This window comes from Orcinus orca, chromosome 18 (genome assembly GCF_937001465.1).
Source record: "Orcinus orca chromosome 18, mOrcOrc1.1, whole genome shotgun sequence".
NCBI classification, from domain to species: Eukaryota; Metazoa; Chordata; class Mammalia; order Artiodactyla; family Delphinidae; genus Orcinus; species Orcinus orca.
Genome location: NC_064576.1, coordinates 69190877 through 69208479, shown reverse-complemented (window position 1 = coordinate 69208479; position 17603 = coordinate 69190877). Strand labels below are relative to the sequence as shown.

General features: G+C 44.7%; 1 protein-coding gene across 5 annotated transcripts in view; it reads right to left on the bottom strand.

Annotated features, from left to right (window-relative positions):
- The window catches only part of STARD13 (StAR related lipid transfer domain containing 13), a 226970-nt gene that overhangs the window by 6211 nt on the left and 203156 nt on the right, over nucleotides 1-17603 (bottom strand). For all 5 annotated transcript variants that reach the window (XM_033410143.2, XM_004282208.3, XM_049701355.1 and 2 more), the window contains 6 exons: nucleotides 16508-16681; nucleotides 15193-15352; nucleotides 7139-7337; nucleotides 2129-2339; nucleotides 1421-1535; nucleotides 347-568 (listed from right to left, as the gene is read on the bottom strand). In XM_033410143.2, the coding sequence (XP_033266034.1) occupies nucleotides 347-568; nucleotides 1421-1535; nucleotides 2129-2339; nucleotides 7139-7337; nucleotides 15193-15352; nucleotides 16508-16681 (1081 nt within the window). The remainder of the gene's footprint in view (nucleotides 1-346; nucleotides 569-1420; nucleotides 1536-2128; nucleotides 2340-7138; nucleotides 7338-15192; nucleotides 15353-16507; nucleotides 16682-17603) is intronic.

The window sequence follows — 17603 nt, the reverse complement described above, 5'->3', positions numbered from 1 at the left end:
GGGTGGTTGACTGATTCCTGTGTGGTGAAGCCCTGGGAAAAGAGTAGCCATTTTAAAAGCAAAACAGGGTTTCCCGGGTGGCGCAGTGGTTGAGAGTCCGCCTGCAGATGCAGGGGACACGGGTTCGTGCCCCGATCCGGGAGGATCCCGCATGCCGCAGAGCGGCTGGGCCCGTGGGCCATGGCTGCTGGGCCTGTGCATCCGGAGCCTGTGCTCCGCAATGGGAGAGGCCACAACAGTGAGAGGCCCGCGTATCGCAAAAAAAAAAAAAAAAAAAAAACAAAACAAATCCCTGGTTGTAAGACTTGGCTCTTTGGGGGTAATTTTTTCCAAGACCTGAGATTACCTTTTTGAAAGCAAGATCTGTGTTGTCTGTGTTGGAACACGTGACCCATCCTTTGAACTTTTCCTTGGCTTCCTTCTGGAGGCCCTGGATGAGATGCTCCAGGTACGTGTGGAAAGTGGCCCCGCTCTCCTCCAGCTGGGCCCCCAGGTCTTCCAGAGTTGGGGGATGGATCTCAGCCTCCATATATGAGTTATGAGACTGGGCCACCATCTCAAGCGGGACCTGAACCGACAGATGCACAGAAGAGCGACACACTGAGATACAGAAATGCTGAGACTGACAGAAAACAAAGTAGCAAAGCCAAAGACCACGGTACGGGCAAAGGGCTGAGTGCCGTGGGGCAAGAGATGTTTGTCTAAGATCAGTGAAGGGGGCGGGGGCGGGCTTCCTCAAGTCAGGAAACCCAAATCTGTTTGAGGCTGTATTTATTATTCAAAACACCGCCATGACTTCCCATTCATTCTTTCCATTTTCCTTTGATTTTACTTATTATACATTTTTATTCAATTTGGCAAAACTTGGGCTCAGGAAACTTAAAGTGCACAGACTTAAGGGGAATGTCAAGCATGACTTAGAGGTGGCTTTACCTTTGTGGCACACTTTTCCCTTTTGCAAATGACAACTTTGCCCCAACAAGTATGCCGGAAGTCTAGTTCACTTAATCCTTTAGCGTATCTGTGGCTGTATTCATAAGCTGTTACTGATCCTGAGTTCACAGCGATTGTTCAGTATCACACATTCTCACACGCACACTGAATCTAATCAAGTCCCGAGGTTACATCAAATATACCGTACTTGGCTGGCTGGCCTGGGACCTGGCACCTGAAGTTGATGCAACTGTTCATAAAATCCATCATCATGGTAAACCCAAGTGTCTTTAACTGTCAAAGCCTCAACTATTCAATATATAATTTCACTCCTCACATTTCTAGGAGGCAAAGACCAGACCTATCGAGTGTACCATTGTCATAAAATCAGGAAAAAACAGAAATAAGCCATAAATGCAGCAACCATTCCAAGCGTCTTACCGAGTTCCAAGAGCTATAAGGAAGGCAGTTGGAGCCTTTCACTTACCTCAAAAAGTCTGTCGCATTCCATGATCATGTGGGCCAGCCCCTGAGCTGCGGCCAGATTCTCACTGAGGTCCTTTTGATCTGGCTTCCCGGAGGCATATTTCTTCTGGATGACTCTGTAATTGAGGGGGAGAGTCTTCAGCGGATCCCAAACCCAAGAGCTTTTCACAGTACACAAGCTCATCCCTTTGTCATGTCTTCATGCCTAGATGTCACCCAGATCCCATACTTTCTCATTTCCAAATAGAAACAGTGACTACACATCTTAGATATCCTGAGTCAGGCTAAGAGTTTGACAGTTCATAATGGAAAACCTTGGAATAATACACGGGCAGGAATAACTGTTGGGGGAGAAATTGATCTGTTTTTCCCAAGTTTGAAACTACTTCACTGCAAGCTGCCCGTGCTTGGGCCTTAAATCTAGCCTTTTAAAATTGAAGATTGTAAAATACTACTGTGTCCTTTTTCCCTCCTTCCCACTAACACACGCAAAACAAAACAAAACTCCAGGCTTTCGGGATCACAAAGGACACTGTGCTACTTTGACAGTTCCCTGACGCTGAGCCACACGAATTATGTTCCTCCAAACATTTTCTGATTATGAATGAAGTGCTGACAAATCCGCAACTTGCAATACAGCGGGAGTTTTTTTAAGTAGCCGTGGGGAATACCTGGTTTAGCATTAGCGTTCTTGCTGAGGAAAACCCACCTGGGGGAGCTTTCCTTCTTCAGTAAATTCAGATGGAAGAGGGAGGGGGCCAGACACACAGCCAGGTTCATGGGCGTCATCTGATTCTCCTCCACCGCATGGACCACGTCGTTGAGGAAGCACAGCAGCGTCTGCAACACCTCCCTGCTCTCGTCGGCCAGCAGCAGGATGGCCGCCTGCACTGCCTGCAGCTGCTGCTCTTTGGGGACGTCTGCAGAAAAAGCGGTGCCGGGAGTTAGAGGAACAGCCGCGGAAGGAGCCAGGGGGATGGGGAGCGAGCGCTACCTTCCTGCGAACACACTCGGGGTCACTGTCAGCATCAGCAGTGACATGACAACAGCTAAGGGCGTGGAGCTGCCCCAGGTGGTGAGAAGCTTGACGAGCTGCCGTCGGAACCCCACAGTCTCACTCCAGAGCCCATAGTCTTCACAACGAGGCTGGACATGCAAAGGAACACCCTGCGCTGGCTTTTCATACTCTTGGAGCAATCCGCCTCCTCACCTACCTGTTTCAAACCTCTTGCCCACCCTCCCTCCCACCCCACCTCCAGCTCGCGAAGCATCCCCCAGGACGCCCAGGGCTTGGGGAAGAGGAACCAGGCCCCCCCCTTCTCGGGCCCATTCCCCATCTGGGCGGTGATAGGGGTGATGGGCACTGGTCAGCAGGCTTGAAAGGGAATCGGCCTGAACAGTATGAGGTAACTAAAAGGAAAAGGTATAGAAAAATGGGTGCTCCGTGCTGCATTCTGCTGCCCCCTGGCTGTGTTTGTTAATGATCTGTGAGGCCTGACTCGCCACCCTTATTCCTCTCTCTCTGAAAGACACCGTCAGGAGCTCACGTGGGCTAACACGGTTGTCTTTCCTACAATACCAGGTTCTAGAGCGGGTCTCTGCAGCAGGTGTCTGTGCTCCAAAGGGGGGTGGGAAGAAACTTGGGATTTCCACTGGTGTTTGTTTTCTCTCATGCTTTGAAAATACTGATGGGATGTGTCTTGTGATAGGCACAGTATATTATAGTATATCATGATATATTTATATTATTGAAAATATGTAAGTATACATGCTCAGATAGCTCCTACTGGCAGGGGTGCCTGATAAAAAAAATGTGGAGCCTGCTGCTCGGGGGGCGGGGGGGGGGTGCTGTGGCGTGCCTTCTGCCCAGGTCCTGCCCCTCTCCATCATCGGCCCTCCCAGGGCGGGGCACACTGCGGGCCCCAGTCACCCGGCAAATGCGAGTCTCTGGAAGAGCCTGACCATGGGTTGGACATTCTGGAACCCACCCCCACCCCCACCACGTCCACTGTGAACTGGCACAAGACAGACCTGGGTTTGATAGAGGAGAGCCATTCTGTTCACATTATACAGAAACCTTTTTCCTTTTTCTTGCTTGTGCTGAAGCAGAAGCAGATACTCCTAATGACCTCAGGCTTGTCACTGAAGTGTTATAAATTCAGCTGGAGCCCTTGAACTGCCTTTAAATAAGCTGCTTTAGGTAAGATGTCCAGTGCATGCATTGTTTAGCTTTAGGTTGCCAACCTTCTCTTCTGTGCCAAAATTTTTGAAGAGTCATCTGTCGTGGCTACAGGTTGTCCCAGCTTCCTTCTACTCACTCGTTTCTTTATCCCTCAGAAACTACCTTCTGTCATTATTTTCTACTAAAGGTGCCTGCAAAGGTCAACTATCAATCCTTAAATTCAGCATTCATATCGGATCCTAGCCTCTTTGACCTTTTTTGTGGCACAGGCACTCCTGTGGTTCCTGCCTCTTTCCTGGCTCTCAGAAGACTGTTCTAGATCTGGATTTCTAGGTGCTGATAACTGGCGTCCACACAGATGGCCAGCAGCACTTCAGACTGCACGTCCAGGCTCCTCCCTGCCCCCAGATCAGCTCCCCTCCCCCTTTTCCTTTCTGAATGCTCTTTAAAACTACAGGGTCGTCTTTGATCCCTGCCTCCTTCTCTCTCCTGTAGACCGTGGGCCTCACATGTGTTCATTATCCATCCAACACTCTAATTAATCATCTGATGAAAGTCCAAGAAGTAACAGAGCTACAGTTGGACCTGCTCTGGAGAACAGAGGAGGAACTGTCCCTCTCTTCTCCACAGCCCTTTGGAAACAGACTCCAGAGTCTATCCCTAGAACATCTTTATTTCTAGTCTTGCTGCTGGAGGTCCCCACAGGTAACCCAGAGCCTCAATTAATGTGCTGGCTCCCTAACCCTCCATTCTCGTCCTGTCCAGTACCTCTCGTTCACCACTTCCAGATTCATGGGTCAAATAAGCAGTTCCAATGGACATGCACCCTGTGGCACAAGCCTGGCTGCCTGTGAAATACCTACTCTCTCCTTCTTTCTCTGTAAGAAAACCCACATTCTGTTCAGGACTGGGCTGTAATGTGCTCAGCGAAGTTGGGCCCCTCCCTCAAAATCACGGGATAACCATGTTGGCCTAGACCAAAAATGGTAATGCCATTCCTCTTCCCAGTGATTGATTTAGGGGAGAAAAGTGTAAAATTTCTGGTCTATGGGACCAAGATAAATGCTAGGTAGGCATTTCTGTAAATTTATCTCCCTGATAAAAAGAGACATATGGGGCTTCCCTGGTGGCGCAGTGGCTGGGAGTCCGCCTGCTGATGCAGGGGACACGGGTTCGTGCCCTGGTCCGGGAGGATCCCACATGCCGCGGAGTGGCTGCGCCCGTGAGCCATGGCCGCTGAGCCTGCGTGTCCGGAGCCTGTGCTCCACAACGGGAGAGACCACAACAGTGCGAGGCCCGCGTACCGCCAAAAAAAAAAGAGACATATGCCCAAGGAGAATCCTTCTGCCTGCCTCTTGCCTTTGGATGTGATTTGGGGAAGACATGATAAAGATGAGTGGTGGCCGTCATATTGTGACCTTAAGGGGATGACAAGAGATGCTGACCTCAGCCATGGTGTCACTGAATTAACCAACTCTGGAATTATTAAAGTCCAGATTCCTTGTCGTGTGCGATTATATAATGTCTTTATTATTTAAACCACTGTTTGTTGGATTTTGGGTTCTGTGTTTACAGCTGAGAGCACCGTAACTGGTAGCTCCCTCAACACCACCCAAGGGGTCCCCGCAGTGATTAATGAATCAAATATGAACTCTTTGCTCTAATATTCAGTGCTCTTCCTGGGTACAGTCCCAGTCTAATTTTTGGAGTCATTTGATGCTGCACTGGACAGTTACCCTTCCTTGCCAGCCAGACAGAAATCCTGTAATCTCCTGACACATGAGCTATTTACTTCACTCAGCATGTGTTCCTCACGTGTCTCAACCTTCAGTTGTCACTTCTCTACCAAGTCCTTGTTCTTCATCTCAACCCCCCTGGGTGCTCTTTGTAACCTTATCATGGGATTTCTCCAGTCTTGCTGTTTTGCAGTTATTTATGTACATGTCTTGTCTCCCTCAACTGTAAGATGCTTAAGAGCAGAGTTAAGTCTTACCCATCCATATGCTCTGCAGTGCTCAGCATAGTGCCCTGAACATAAGCAGAACTCAGTAAATGTTTGCTCAGCTAAAATAAGCCCTGCTTTGACCTGTTTTATTTTGCTTGTGAGTCTCACAAAGGGCTAAAAGCATTTATCTCTTGGAAATAATCTGACTTTAACCTTAGACTAGTGTCAACCATAACCTGAGAACTGATTAAATGTGAAGACTCATATATGCTACATCCAAACCGTAAGGGAGGTTTAACTGAAAAATGCAGCTCAACCTCTTACAGCAGAAACATCATGAATTCCCTGTATTTAGCCTCCAGCAACATGTATCACTAGTTTAACTTAACCTATTCACTCTGACAAAATAATATTTATTTAGTGGGTCACCACTTTATCCTGTTTTTACAAGTGGTACTTGTTATAATCCTTTTCGAATTTCCAATATTATAAACTCCTGAAACACATTTAGTACAGAATTCTCAACAGCAAGGATCTTTTTCGAGTTGGATCAATTCCATGTCAAGGTCCACTTCATGTATATGTTGCTAAAAACTCAAAAGTCCACAGGCCAAGTGTTTTTTTCCTAAAGAATTGAGGCTTGGACCATTAAATACTTACAGTTAACTGTTGAACAACACGGTTTGACCTGTATGGGTTCACTTAACAGGCAAATTTTTTTTTTTTCCAATAAATACACAGTCGGCTCTCCCCATACTTGGGTCCTGAATCTGCAGACTCAGTGAACTGTGAATCCTGTACTATGTTTATGATCGTGGTTGTCTGGATCCTCGGATGCCCAACCGAGGATACAGAAAACCGACTATGGGACTTCAGCATCCTCGGTGGGTCCCGGAAGGAATCCCACAAGGATACTGAGGGACAAGTGTATAACCATAACAGTGCAGCTAGAAAAGAGCCACGTGTTCATTTCTAATACCATCCCCTACTTTGCAACTATCTTTAGCAGGATATGTTGTTAAATCAATACTTGCTTTTCTCAATGATTAATTATAGGGGTTTTGCTGAGAATTATCAACTTCACATCACTTAAAAAGTTCTAAGTGAAAATATAAATTTGTTGAATTAAGCTTACGCCTTGATTTGGTTTGCTTACTTTTCAACAATTAAAGTACATTGCATTAAAATACATTTCCTTTTATTTCTAGTCATTTTAACACATTTGGATTTCATATATCCCAAGGAAATGCTTTCTTTTTAAAAACACCTATATATAAAATAAATTCTATTGTTACCTTTTCATTTTAAATTTATTAAAAGTACATTGAAAGTTAGTTTTTATATCCTACATAAAACCCTATTGAGCAGGAAGATTTTGATGTCAAAAACGTATTTTCAAATGCATAAAATATAGCCTGGAGATTTCCATATTGAATTGTGAACAAAGTTTACTTCCGGAGAGGAAGGTAGAATTGTAACTTTTATATACTTCTTCATGCATTACTTGTACAATTAAAATTCAATCTATAGAATTTTGTTTTTTAGGAGGATGAATGCACTTGAGAACACTGATCTACCTTGTTCCCACTTACACTGATAGATGTGGAGGAAGGTCTCGCTGAGCTTGTTGGTGAAAAGAGGCTCAGGAAGGTCCCGGAAGAACTGCTTCACCATATCCGCCACGTCGTAAGCGGACTGGTCGTCATAGCTGACGTTCTCAGGAAAGCTCTCGTTCATTTGACGTAAGGCATGGATTCGAGACTTCACGCCTGATTTTCGAAAAAGACCCACCTGAAACAAGCCACAGTGACGTGTTAGTGAGGCCGCCTTTACCCTAGACGTTTTCTTCCTACTGCAAGCACGCTGACGGAGATGAGAAGGCAATAGGACCAGGACTCGATGACTTGGAATTGCATCCAAACTAGTATATTGTAAATTACTAACTTAGCTACTTCGGGCAGTAGCTGAACACTGACTTCCTCTCCCATGAGATGAAAATAAGAGTAATAGCCCACCTTACAGGGCTCCTGAGAAAATATACGTGATTGTACTTTGTGACTTGTCAAGTCTTACAACATGGTAGACGTTATTTTTTTTTCATTTATTTAACAAGTAATGATTAAATACCCCCTATATATCAGGCATACTTATATCTTCTAAGAGTCATTAGTGAGCAGGTCAGACAAAATTCCCTACCTTCTGGTGTATATACTTTAGTGGGGGTTTTGAGAAACTTCTGTCAATGGAAGGTTTGGTGGATCCCAGATAGGTAACCATATCCAATGCCCCTTTGAGGGAGAGGTTTATAGGGAATATGCTCATGAAACAAAATATCGTTCAGCACATATTTTTTTTTTTTTTTTTTTTATTTGGTTGCACCGGGTCTTGGTTGCAGCATGCATGTGGGATCTAGTTCCCCGGCCAGGGATCGAACCCAGGCCCCCTGCATTGGGAGCGTGGAGTCTTAACCACTGTGCCACCAGGGAAGTCCCCGTTCAGCACATATTTTGATTGACGGGTCTTATATGCTTTTCCTTCTTCAGAATCCTTGTAACATATGCTTCTCATATGATGCACTTACTACTCTACCTGGTTAGTTATTATGTGTAGAAGCTATGGCTGTAGTGAGAATGATTCCTAAGTGGCTTTTCTTCAGACTTCAAGACACTGTATTATGCCTTTTTCATCCTTAGGGCTTAGACTCCTCCTCTGCTTGATAAATGAATGGAGCAATAAGGCACCGTGGGGATAATGCCCCTAACAGGAAAAAGCCAGGGGAAGCAGAGCCCGATGAGGATGGAGGTTCCTGCAGTGGTTTCCGAGTTATGCTGTAGGCTCTCCCCAAGTGGACCTGCCGTCACCCCAAAAGAACTGAGCTTCTCTGGGAGCCCAGGCTTATGGTGAATTCGTATGTCTACTATTTTTAAATGCCTATAGGGCACTGAGTTTCTCAAAACTGGTTCTTCAACCCTCAGTCTCCACTCTTTTCACTCCCCAAGGGCTCACTGGTTGGCCCACTTCCACATTCCCAGTGGTCAGAGAGGTGGGCAGCGGCCTCGAGTCAGCGCTGCTCTCCCTCCTTATTCCTGGAGAGATATGCCAGGTTGTCTCACTGGCTGCTCTGTGTGCCAGGCTGGCCTCGACCCAAGCTCAGGGGTCTGAAGAGAGCTCTCTGGGTTGCTGCTATAAACAGAGAGCAGCGCCAATTCTTTTAAACTGCGTAACAGCAAGGGAAGAATTCCAAGCAATTAGAGAATACTCAGGTTTTTGTATACGTCAGCTGAATGGATCGCAGGGGCAATTATACACCGCTACTTTTTGTGGCAATAAAGACAGAATTCTTAGTAATACTTCTTGGCATTCCAAGGCTTACCACCCTAATTTCACAGAACAGGATATTAAGGCATAGTGTCACTTAAAATATTAATTGCTTTCTTTTTTATTCTTAAAGTTTGGAATGTCTAGAAAATGCAAAACATTGCCAAGAAGAATCTAAAGAGCATTTCTCTTCCTCTGGCAACTACTCCAAGTTTCATCAAAGGGCATGAGAAGAAAGCATGTCCTGTCAAAAGAAAAGTTCAAGATGTCAAATGAGTGATTATCGAAGTGAGATCCAGCCTTGATGTGTTTACATCTCAACTCTTCGGATTCTGGAAGGAGGCCCGGGACCGTGCCTCAGGGCCGTGCTGCGCGGGAGTTCTCAGAAGCCAAGTGCCCCAGAGGTGAATTCCTCAGTGTGACTCACAGATATCCTCCTGTGAGTTGGTATTATTCCATTTGAGAATTCCTGTTATTATTATGTTTTAATGGTAGAGAAATATTGATCGGATTCTATAAAAAGAATAAAGCAGACAAGTGTTTGTGAGGACATTGCAGAACGAGATTCCTCTTTTGTCCTCTGTGTCTTGCTGGCTTTGATTCTGGGTGCACAGTGACGTGCAGGTACACACACATCCCAGTGATGTTTTCTTTGTATTGTTTTGTTTCCAAGTTTCTTTCTAGTTTCAGCAAATATTGTGATTTTAATTATTTTAGACATGTCTGGAGCTCTCCAGCTGCGGGCTCCGAGCTGCTTGTTCTGACTTAGATCTCACAGGATGTCCAGAGGGTTGTCAGGTATTTATTTGTTCTGCCTCAATTTCTGACAATAACCTTCCTGTCCCACCCTTATCATCCAAGGGACGTGGGAAATATCTGTGGGTTCTGGGGATTTTTGTTGGAAGCACCAAAGTTTTTTTCCTAAGCCTAATAAAGTAAAGGTGGTCTGAAATCAGACTCCAGATGCTGGAGTGGAGGATGGCGGAAGGGAAAGATGGTAAGGGCGCCTGTCTTCAAAGATGTCACTGAGCTAATGTAAGAACTAACCCTGGAACTGTCCTGCTTCCTGCCTTCTTGTCATGTGACCGTGGGAATTTTCTATAGTTTAAGCCATTTGGGGGCAGGGCTTCTGGTCCCTGGAGTGAAAAACTCCCTGGGCGTGGTAAATAGAAGCTTCCTCTAGTGATGTAGAGGTCCTGGAACCAGAGAGAAGAGCTTCTCCTAGCCATCATCATAGAGCAACCAGGGGTGTTGGCCCATGGAGTTGGCAACCATCATTTCTTCTGCAAAAAGCTTTCAGAGCAGTGATAAAATATGCATTTTTGGCTATTTTTTTTTTTTTTTCTAAGTAAAAAGTGGAGGACCAAAGAAACCACTTTAAAATGGCTTTCTTCTAAGGGCACCCTTGTCATCATAGCCAATGGGAGGCAACTCCGGACCCTTCAGCTTCATTACGAGGAGGACCCAAGATGTGTGAAATGTCTTTCATTTGCTTCCGTGTCTGTCACTGGTGGGCGGGTGACCTGGGTAGACACACGGGGACCCACACTTGGTTTAACGTTCTGCGGTCACCGTTTTGAAATTCTTCATAATTTATTTGCACTTTCGTTTTGCACAAGGCCCCACAAATTACACAGCAGGGCCTGCTCTCATGTACCTCGAAAGCACGGCTCTAAGACTCTCTTAAAAGGTAAGAATAGAGGTCAGCAATGCGAAATCCATTTTTTAAGCTTTCCTCTTGCACATAATCTCTCATTTTAAAGATAAAAGGATGAACAATGAGTGTTGCTCTGATCTAGTTTTACTTTCCTCTCTCTTTAGTCTTCTACCCAAAAACTCAGCTATGAGAAAGCAAGGACTCAAAGTGTAATTTAAACAGATAGGCGCTGGAACATCACTTATCTTACCCGAGGTAGGCAGCAGGGAGGGTGATGAACAGGCGGCAGGTCGAGGACACTTGTACTGAGTATGAAGTGTCTTCCCAGCATAATTGGGCTTTTAAAACTTACTGCTCCATTAGAAGGAGAGCCTGGGCATGAGTGCTGCATTAGAACTCAAATTTCATCTAAATAATATTAAATCTCCTACTTGGCATCCTGTTTATGCTAATCCTTGCAGCACTTAATGATGTTTGTCAGGACTTGCATTTCCTCTTCTTTAGGGATGTGCTCCGCTAATGAAGAAAAGTTGCTTTTATTGAGAGAGAGAGAGAGGTTCCTAAGAACAGTATGTGGTGGGTTCTTATTTGGAGCACTGCAGGTTTAGCCACTCTCTGCCCTGACTTCATATTCATCAGGGGCTGGGTATAACCATCCTTCTGTGCAGTTGATGTAGGGCAGAAATAAAGCTCAGCCACAAAGCCCGCTCGTCTCACAAACTGCTGCGTCTGAATACAAATGGTTCAGAACCGAAGGCCAAACTCCCTATTTCATCTCCAGCCAGCTGCCAGGGCAAAAATGGATACACTGTGTTTCCTCATGTGGAAGCTGTTCTGCACTTGGGGGTGCAGGTGGAACGGTGGTCTTGTTTCAGGACCCTGTAGGGCTGACTTCAGCTGTTTGAGATGAATGTTTGAGAAAAATGTGTAGCATGAGGGAGAGAAGCTGAGCTTACTGCAGGAAGCCTCCCTCCCTGGGATGAGGGGCTGAGCCTTGGGACAGTCTTGCATGGTGGTTCGAGGGGACCATGTAGAGGCAGGCAGGCAGCAGAGAAGCCAGTTAAGGGGGGTTTAGAGGAAGAGTATTCTGAGACCCTCTGGTCTTGCACGGCTGGGGGGCTGAGATCTCAAGAGCCTGTGTAGACCTGAGTCTTCCCTTCAGAGGAGGTGCCGTTGGTGAAGGAAGGACCCTCATCTCGTGTGTGTCCGCTCCTTCCTTGTGACTCTTGTCCCTCCTCTTTCTTTTCTGATTCATTGGCTTTTATTTGCTCGAGTTTGCTCTTAAATCTCTAAAACAGTATTCCTCCTGAGCCTGGTTTTCTTCGATTCTTATTATGTTTCTCTAGTTTCCCCTTGTCCCTTCCTATGACCACCTTCCTTCTTCACAGGGACCAGAGGGGGGCTCTGTGTGCTGCCCACACTGTGTGCTGATGAAGGGGAGGGACATACAAGGTGGGGGCCCTGCTGGTGTTGGGTACCCCATAAGGGGAGGAACTGGATTCCACGAAAGTCCCTTTGACATCTTGAGGATTTTTTCTTTTGACGGATACAAGAGAAGGGTTGCCTTGTTCATTGCGGTTACATTTAGAATCAGTATTTATGTCTATGAAATGAGTCTTTTTTCTTATAAAGCTTTGCCAGCATACTGTTTTTCAGTGTGGCGTTCTTCCAGATTTAAAAAAAAAAATAGTTATAGGCCTGAAATGGAGGCTGGGAATAAGCCAGTGAATAGAGATTGAGCGGGTTTCGGTGCCACTGTCCTTCTCTCTGTTCATATGACTTTGTCTTCAAACAGGACACTGGGCCCAGTAACAGTAGTGATGCCGGTGATATTCATTATTCAGAATCTGCAGGGGGCGGGGTTGGTTTCCATTCTACATAAAGACTATGCAGTGAGTAGAGTGGTGGTATTACAATGCATTTATACCCAATCTTGTTCGAGAAAGAATTCAAGGTGACTTACAGTGATCTATAAAGTACAGTAAGATGCAATTAAAGATAATAGATGAGAGGACTAGAGCAAAAGGAAAATAGAGATAGAAAAGGTTAGCAGGAAGTAGGAATGAGGTTCACACACAAAATTCATGCCCCCAAACTATATATATTTACTACAGGCAGAACATGCATTTGGCTTCAATAATTCTAGCAGCCAGTGTAGAGAGGAAAACATATCCAGCTGAATGAGTCTGGTGTACCTCATATAAATACAGACGAGTTATCTAAAAACAACCATCTTTTCAGGTGCTGGGGCCAGAGAAAAAAATTCTTTCATTCTTACAGAAAAGACACCACATGATATAATGATCAACATCATCAACACAATCCTGAGAGTGAATTCATCAATGAGTTGTTTCGGGCCACTTTTCAGAGTGTCCCTCAATGCTAGAGATGGCATCACCCCAAAGTCCACTGGGACAAGCAATTCTAACAGGTGGTAGCAAAGTGCACTTGTTAAAAACTTGGACTCTGCAGATAGATCTTCAAGCAAGTGTTGGCTCCACCATTGCCTCCTAGGGGCTAACCCTGCCCAGGGTGGATATGGGATTAAATGAGGCAATGCTTACAGGATACTTAATATGATCCCTGAAACATGCTGGGCACGCAAGAAAGGTTACTGTTATTGAATGAATGGCACAGATGGCCTGCATTTACTTTAAGCATTCCTGAACAAACACTGTTTTCTCTGAGTAGAGCTTTTGCTGATAAGCATCAGCTAGCTGGCTATCCATTAGAATGTTTGGAACAGAATATTTTCTATGCTTGGTAAAAGGCAGAGCCGAACACTCTAAGGGAACCGGCCAAGAGGGAGATGAGTCTTACACACCCTTAGGAAAACTGAGAAGCTTGGAAAAACATGTGTCCGAATAACAGGCTACTCTCCACAAAATACAATCTTGGGTCTGCACTAAGTAAAAGTACAACTGAAGCCACGAAGTCCTATGCCAGAGGGCATGGTTGCAGTACTCGCAGGGCTGCAGAAGAGAGTGATTAGAGTGGGCGTTTCCAAGTATTCACTTGACCCACCTCCCCAAAAAGTTTCCTCAGTAAAACACCCACAGACCCTCTACCTTTGATGAAGGTGTGCTTTTGATAAAAACTCTAAAATGAAAAAAAACCCAAATCTAACACTTAACAAACCAGATTCAATGGATTGCTCTACTGGGATGTTATTCACAAGTCAGTTAATATTGGGGCATCTGCCAAAGATGAGCACCATTAGCTTTAGACAAGTGGTCCTACCGCCCTTCTTTCTGGGAAACAACAGGCAAGCCATCCAGGCCATTTCTCGAACAAAGCAGCCATCACCACCACAACAGGAACAGCAACCACTGTTACCCTCACTATAACATCTAAATATGAAAAAATGTAGGCATGGGTATTACCTAGATTAGGAGTGGGAAGGGAGAATGGAATAATGCATTTAGTTCAATCAGCAATGGCATCGAATGAAGAAGTTACTCTCATTCTTACTGAAAACTGGTATCGGATTCATTAAGAGACCATCTTGATTCTTAGCGTGATCTCAGCATTGGGGTAGAGACAAGCATCAGTTCATGAATTCGTGTAGCTCAGCTCATTCCTGTCCGCTGAGCCCAAGGCCAAGGGAAAATCAATGAGAAGTGCAAATAATCTTAGGTTGGCACAGATTATTCACAGGTCATTACAGAGTATGATGAACAAAAGCCATTATAGAACAGTTGCCTGAAAATACCCCCACTACTCAAGGCTGTAATTTATCAAGCAGAATTTCATTTTGGATGGAATGTCTAACAGAGAAACTAATGAGTGTTAATTCCGAGGAGCAAAGGCTTGGCCTGGTTAATTATAGGATGGGTTGCTTTCTGGGCCAATCAGAGTCCACCATTGTGATGCCCCCCACAGTCCTGGAGACAAAAACGATCTCCAAGACTTTTGTTTAGCTTGAGCTTTTTAATCAACTCCACAAGATGAGGGAATATTTAATTTAGCTGATATTATTTTCATATTTTTAAAAGATTTTTTGATGTGGACCCTGTTTAAAGTCTTTATTGAATTTATTACAATATTGCTTCTGTTTTATGTTTTGGTTTTTTGGCCCTGAGGCATGTGGGATCTTAGCTTCCTGACCAGGGATTGAACCCACACCCCCTGCATTGGAAGGCGAAGTCTTAACCACTGTACCGCCAGGGAAGTCCCTATTTTCCTATTTTACTTGCACATTTAAAAAATAAATAAATAAATTTTTTGAAAGATATAAATAAATTTGTCATGGTGCTGCTTCAAAAAAAATTTAATAAAGGGAGATATAAAGACCTAATTCTGGTTTTAAAAAAAAAGACAAAGAGGGATAACAGAATGCTGTGAAATTAATGGTGGCACTGAGACCATAATTAAAAGGAAATGCAGTAGACAGCTTTACTCTCAGTTTCGGGGGAACACAAATTAGCCATCACGGGTACAAATGATTCACATTAGCTTTCTGCAGTCACTCCAGGGTGTCCTTCAAGTTGCCAGTGAGGAAACATCCTCACACAGCTTGACAAGGATGTCACCTGGTCAGATTAAATACTGACCTACAAAGATCACAAGGCCTTTTATTTTGGAGAGGCATGTCTTGTCTGATCCTGGACAGATCTGGCTCTGCCTGGCACTCCGTACAGCCCAGGCTGTGCTTGGGATTTACGACCCTACCTGATCGAGGCAGTTGCTGCGTAGATACCTCAGGGCTTGCTGGATACTCTGTGGCAGGGGCTGTCCCGTTCTCTGGACATGAACGATGAGAGGAATGCCAAAGACTGTCTTGTCTCTGTAATCAGGAACTTTCATCCTCTTCATGAACTTTGGAACTGCCCTAGAATTCACAGAAAGCAGGTCATGCACGCCTCGTGGAGCACACTGTGGGGACAGGCTGTGAGAGCAAGAGGGAAGCCAAGCTTTTGTTGGCATATTGGACAAGCACGGGGGGATTCAACGTTTCTCTCTTAATTACTCACATTACATGGAAGGACTGTGTGTGCCCCGTGCCTCTGTTAGACCTCTACTATTAAACAGCGTGACTCACGTTAGCAGAATGGATTTATGGCCCTGCTTTCAAATCAAGTGCTCGACTTTCCAGTTTAATGGTGATACACACACTTCTCGAGTGATAAACACTTAAACGTCCCCAACAAGACATAACAAAACAAATTAAAAAATACATCAAGAAGAAGAAATCTGGTTGCGGTTGGGGGAGAAAGACGGGGAGAGAAGATAAATCACATTTCTAGACTATATCCTTACTTTTCTAAAACCAGTTGTACCTTTTAAAGGAAATTTTAATACACAAGCATATATTGACTTAACCACGCAATTTATAACTTTCTAAAATATTTTTATAAAAGCATTGCCGATTCTTCTATATGACAATTAACAACACATTTTATTTTTTTCCAAATCCACCAAATCATCTAAAATAGGTCCACATTCAAGTTCCAACATATGCTTTTGTCAATTCCTTATTCCAAAGGTTTCCTGCATATTGTTGTTTTCATTTGCCAGTGAAATAAAAGCAGAACTGCATTTGAAGAGTTCAGTGCTCTTCGAATGAAGCAGTGCTGTAAGTGTTGAGCTCTGCATTGGGCCAGAAGGTGCAAGAAACAGATGTTTCTTTGCAAACTGCCAAAATTACTTGATGGCAAGTTTATTTTTAATGTCTCTGTTCACAACTAATTACTCTTTACTTGTCCTTTTTTCTTCTTGGAGCCTGACTGCCTTCCCTGGAAACTGACAGAGAGCTACAAATAAAGCAATGCTTCCTGCAGGCTACATCACATCGAAGCTTTGGATCGAAGCTTTGGCAGCCCAGAGGCGGGCAGTTAGGCAGAACTCTGGGCATTATTTTCAGGAGATTGGCAGTGAAGGCAATGAACGGATTCTTCAGAAATCAGAAAGTAAATACTGAAGTGTTCGCGATCACACCCTGAGCCCTGGAACAAACAGTCCCCTCCTAGGTGAATGGGCTACGTACCATGTCCAGCCGTGTTTGTTGGACATGGAGTGCTTTTCCATGATGGCCGTGAGGCGAAGCAGGGAGAAGCGCTGGAGCAGGTTCAGCTGGCCGGCTGTCTGACCGCTGATGTGGGGCGACGCCGTGGACGGCTGCGGCTGGTGTGAGAGCTGGAAGCTGTTCCACCGGAGTCGCCTTTACCGGAAAGACCGTCAGAGAAGCCAGTCACAAAGGGCACATGTTATCGGAAAATACAGGATGTTATTAATTGTTAAGTAGCTAATCAAAATAGGTTCCGAGCCAAGAAAACCACCAAGCAAATGGAACAGAAGACACAAAATGTACAGAATAAACAGAAGAAACTATTTTTCGCAAGTCTGATAAATCTGGAAAAAGTCATTATCTGTTTCATTAGGAGGCTTAAATAAGTGATATAATAAATTTTATGTGTTTGTTTATTCCTAAACTCATTCCCAAAGTGTTGAAAGCAGCTGAGACTGTGCGTGTGCGTAAGAGAGAGAGAGACATTCAGACAGACGGACAGACAGACAGTGACAGAGAGAGAGCCAGAGATCGCAAACGTTTGGGAGCTGTAGAGTACTGTCACACTGCTGTCTTGTCTCCGCACTCTGACCGGTGAGCAGCACTGACGAAGCACTACTGAAGTGATGACACGTCAGTCAATGAGCCCCGAGAGCCGTCACTGCCTCAGTGAGAAACCCAGCAGCACATACAGTAGGCTGTTCCTACTGCTTAGGCCCTGCCAGGGCCATTGTCTAAGGAGCTTCTGAAATGGTCGTTGTACAACAGCTTTTATGTACGTAGTAATCGGCATTTTCAAGCCAAAATAAACTTATGAAGTGTGTATACACCTTAGATCTCAGAAATTTCTCATGGAGTTTTTTAAGTTTAAAATTTGGGGTAGAGATGCTGTGCAAGGTCATGGGAAGGGCCTGTGCACAGGTCATGGACCTTCTCATCAGTGCTTTGCACATAAGAAGCTCAAAAATTTTTTTTTGCATAAAACCAAGATTGAATTAAAGGGTAAACACTAGGAGAAATGAATGTGAGTTAACATGGATTCAATTACCACAGTACCTGCACAAAAGACATACTA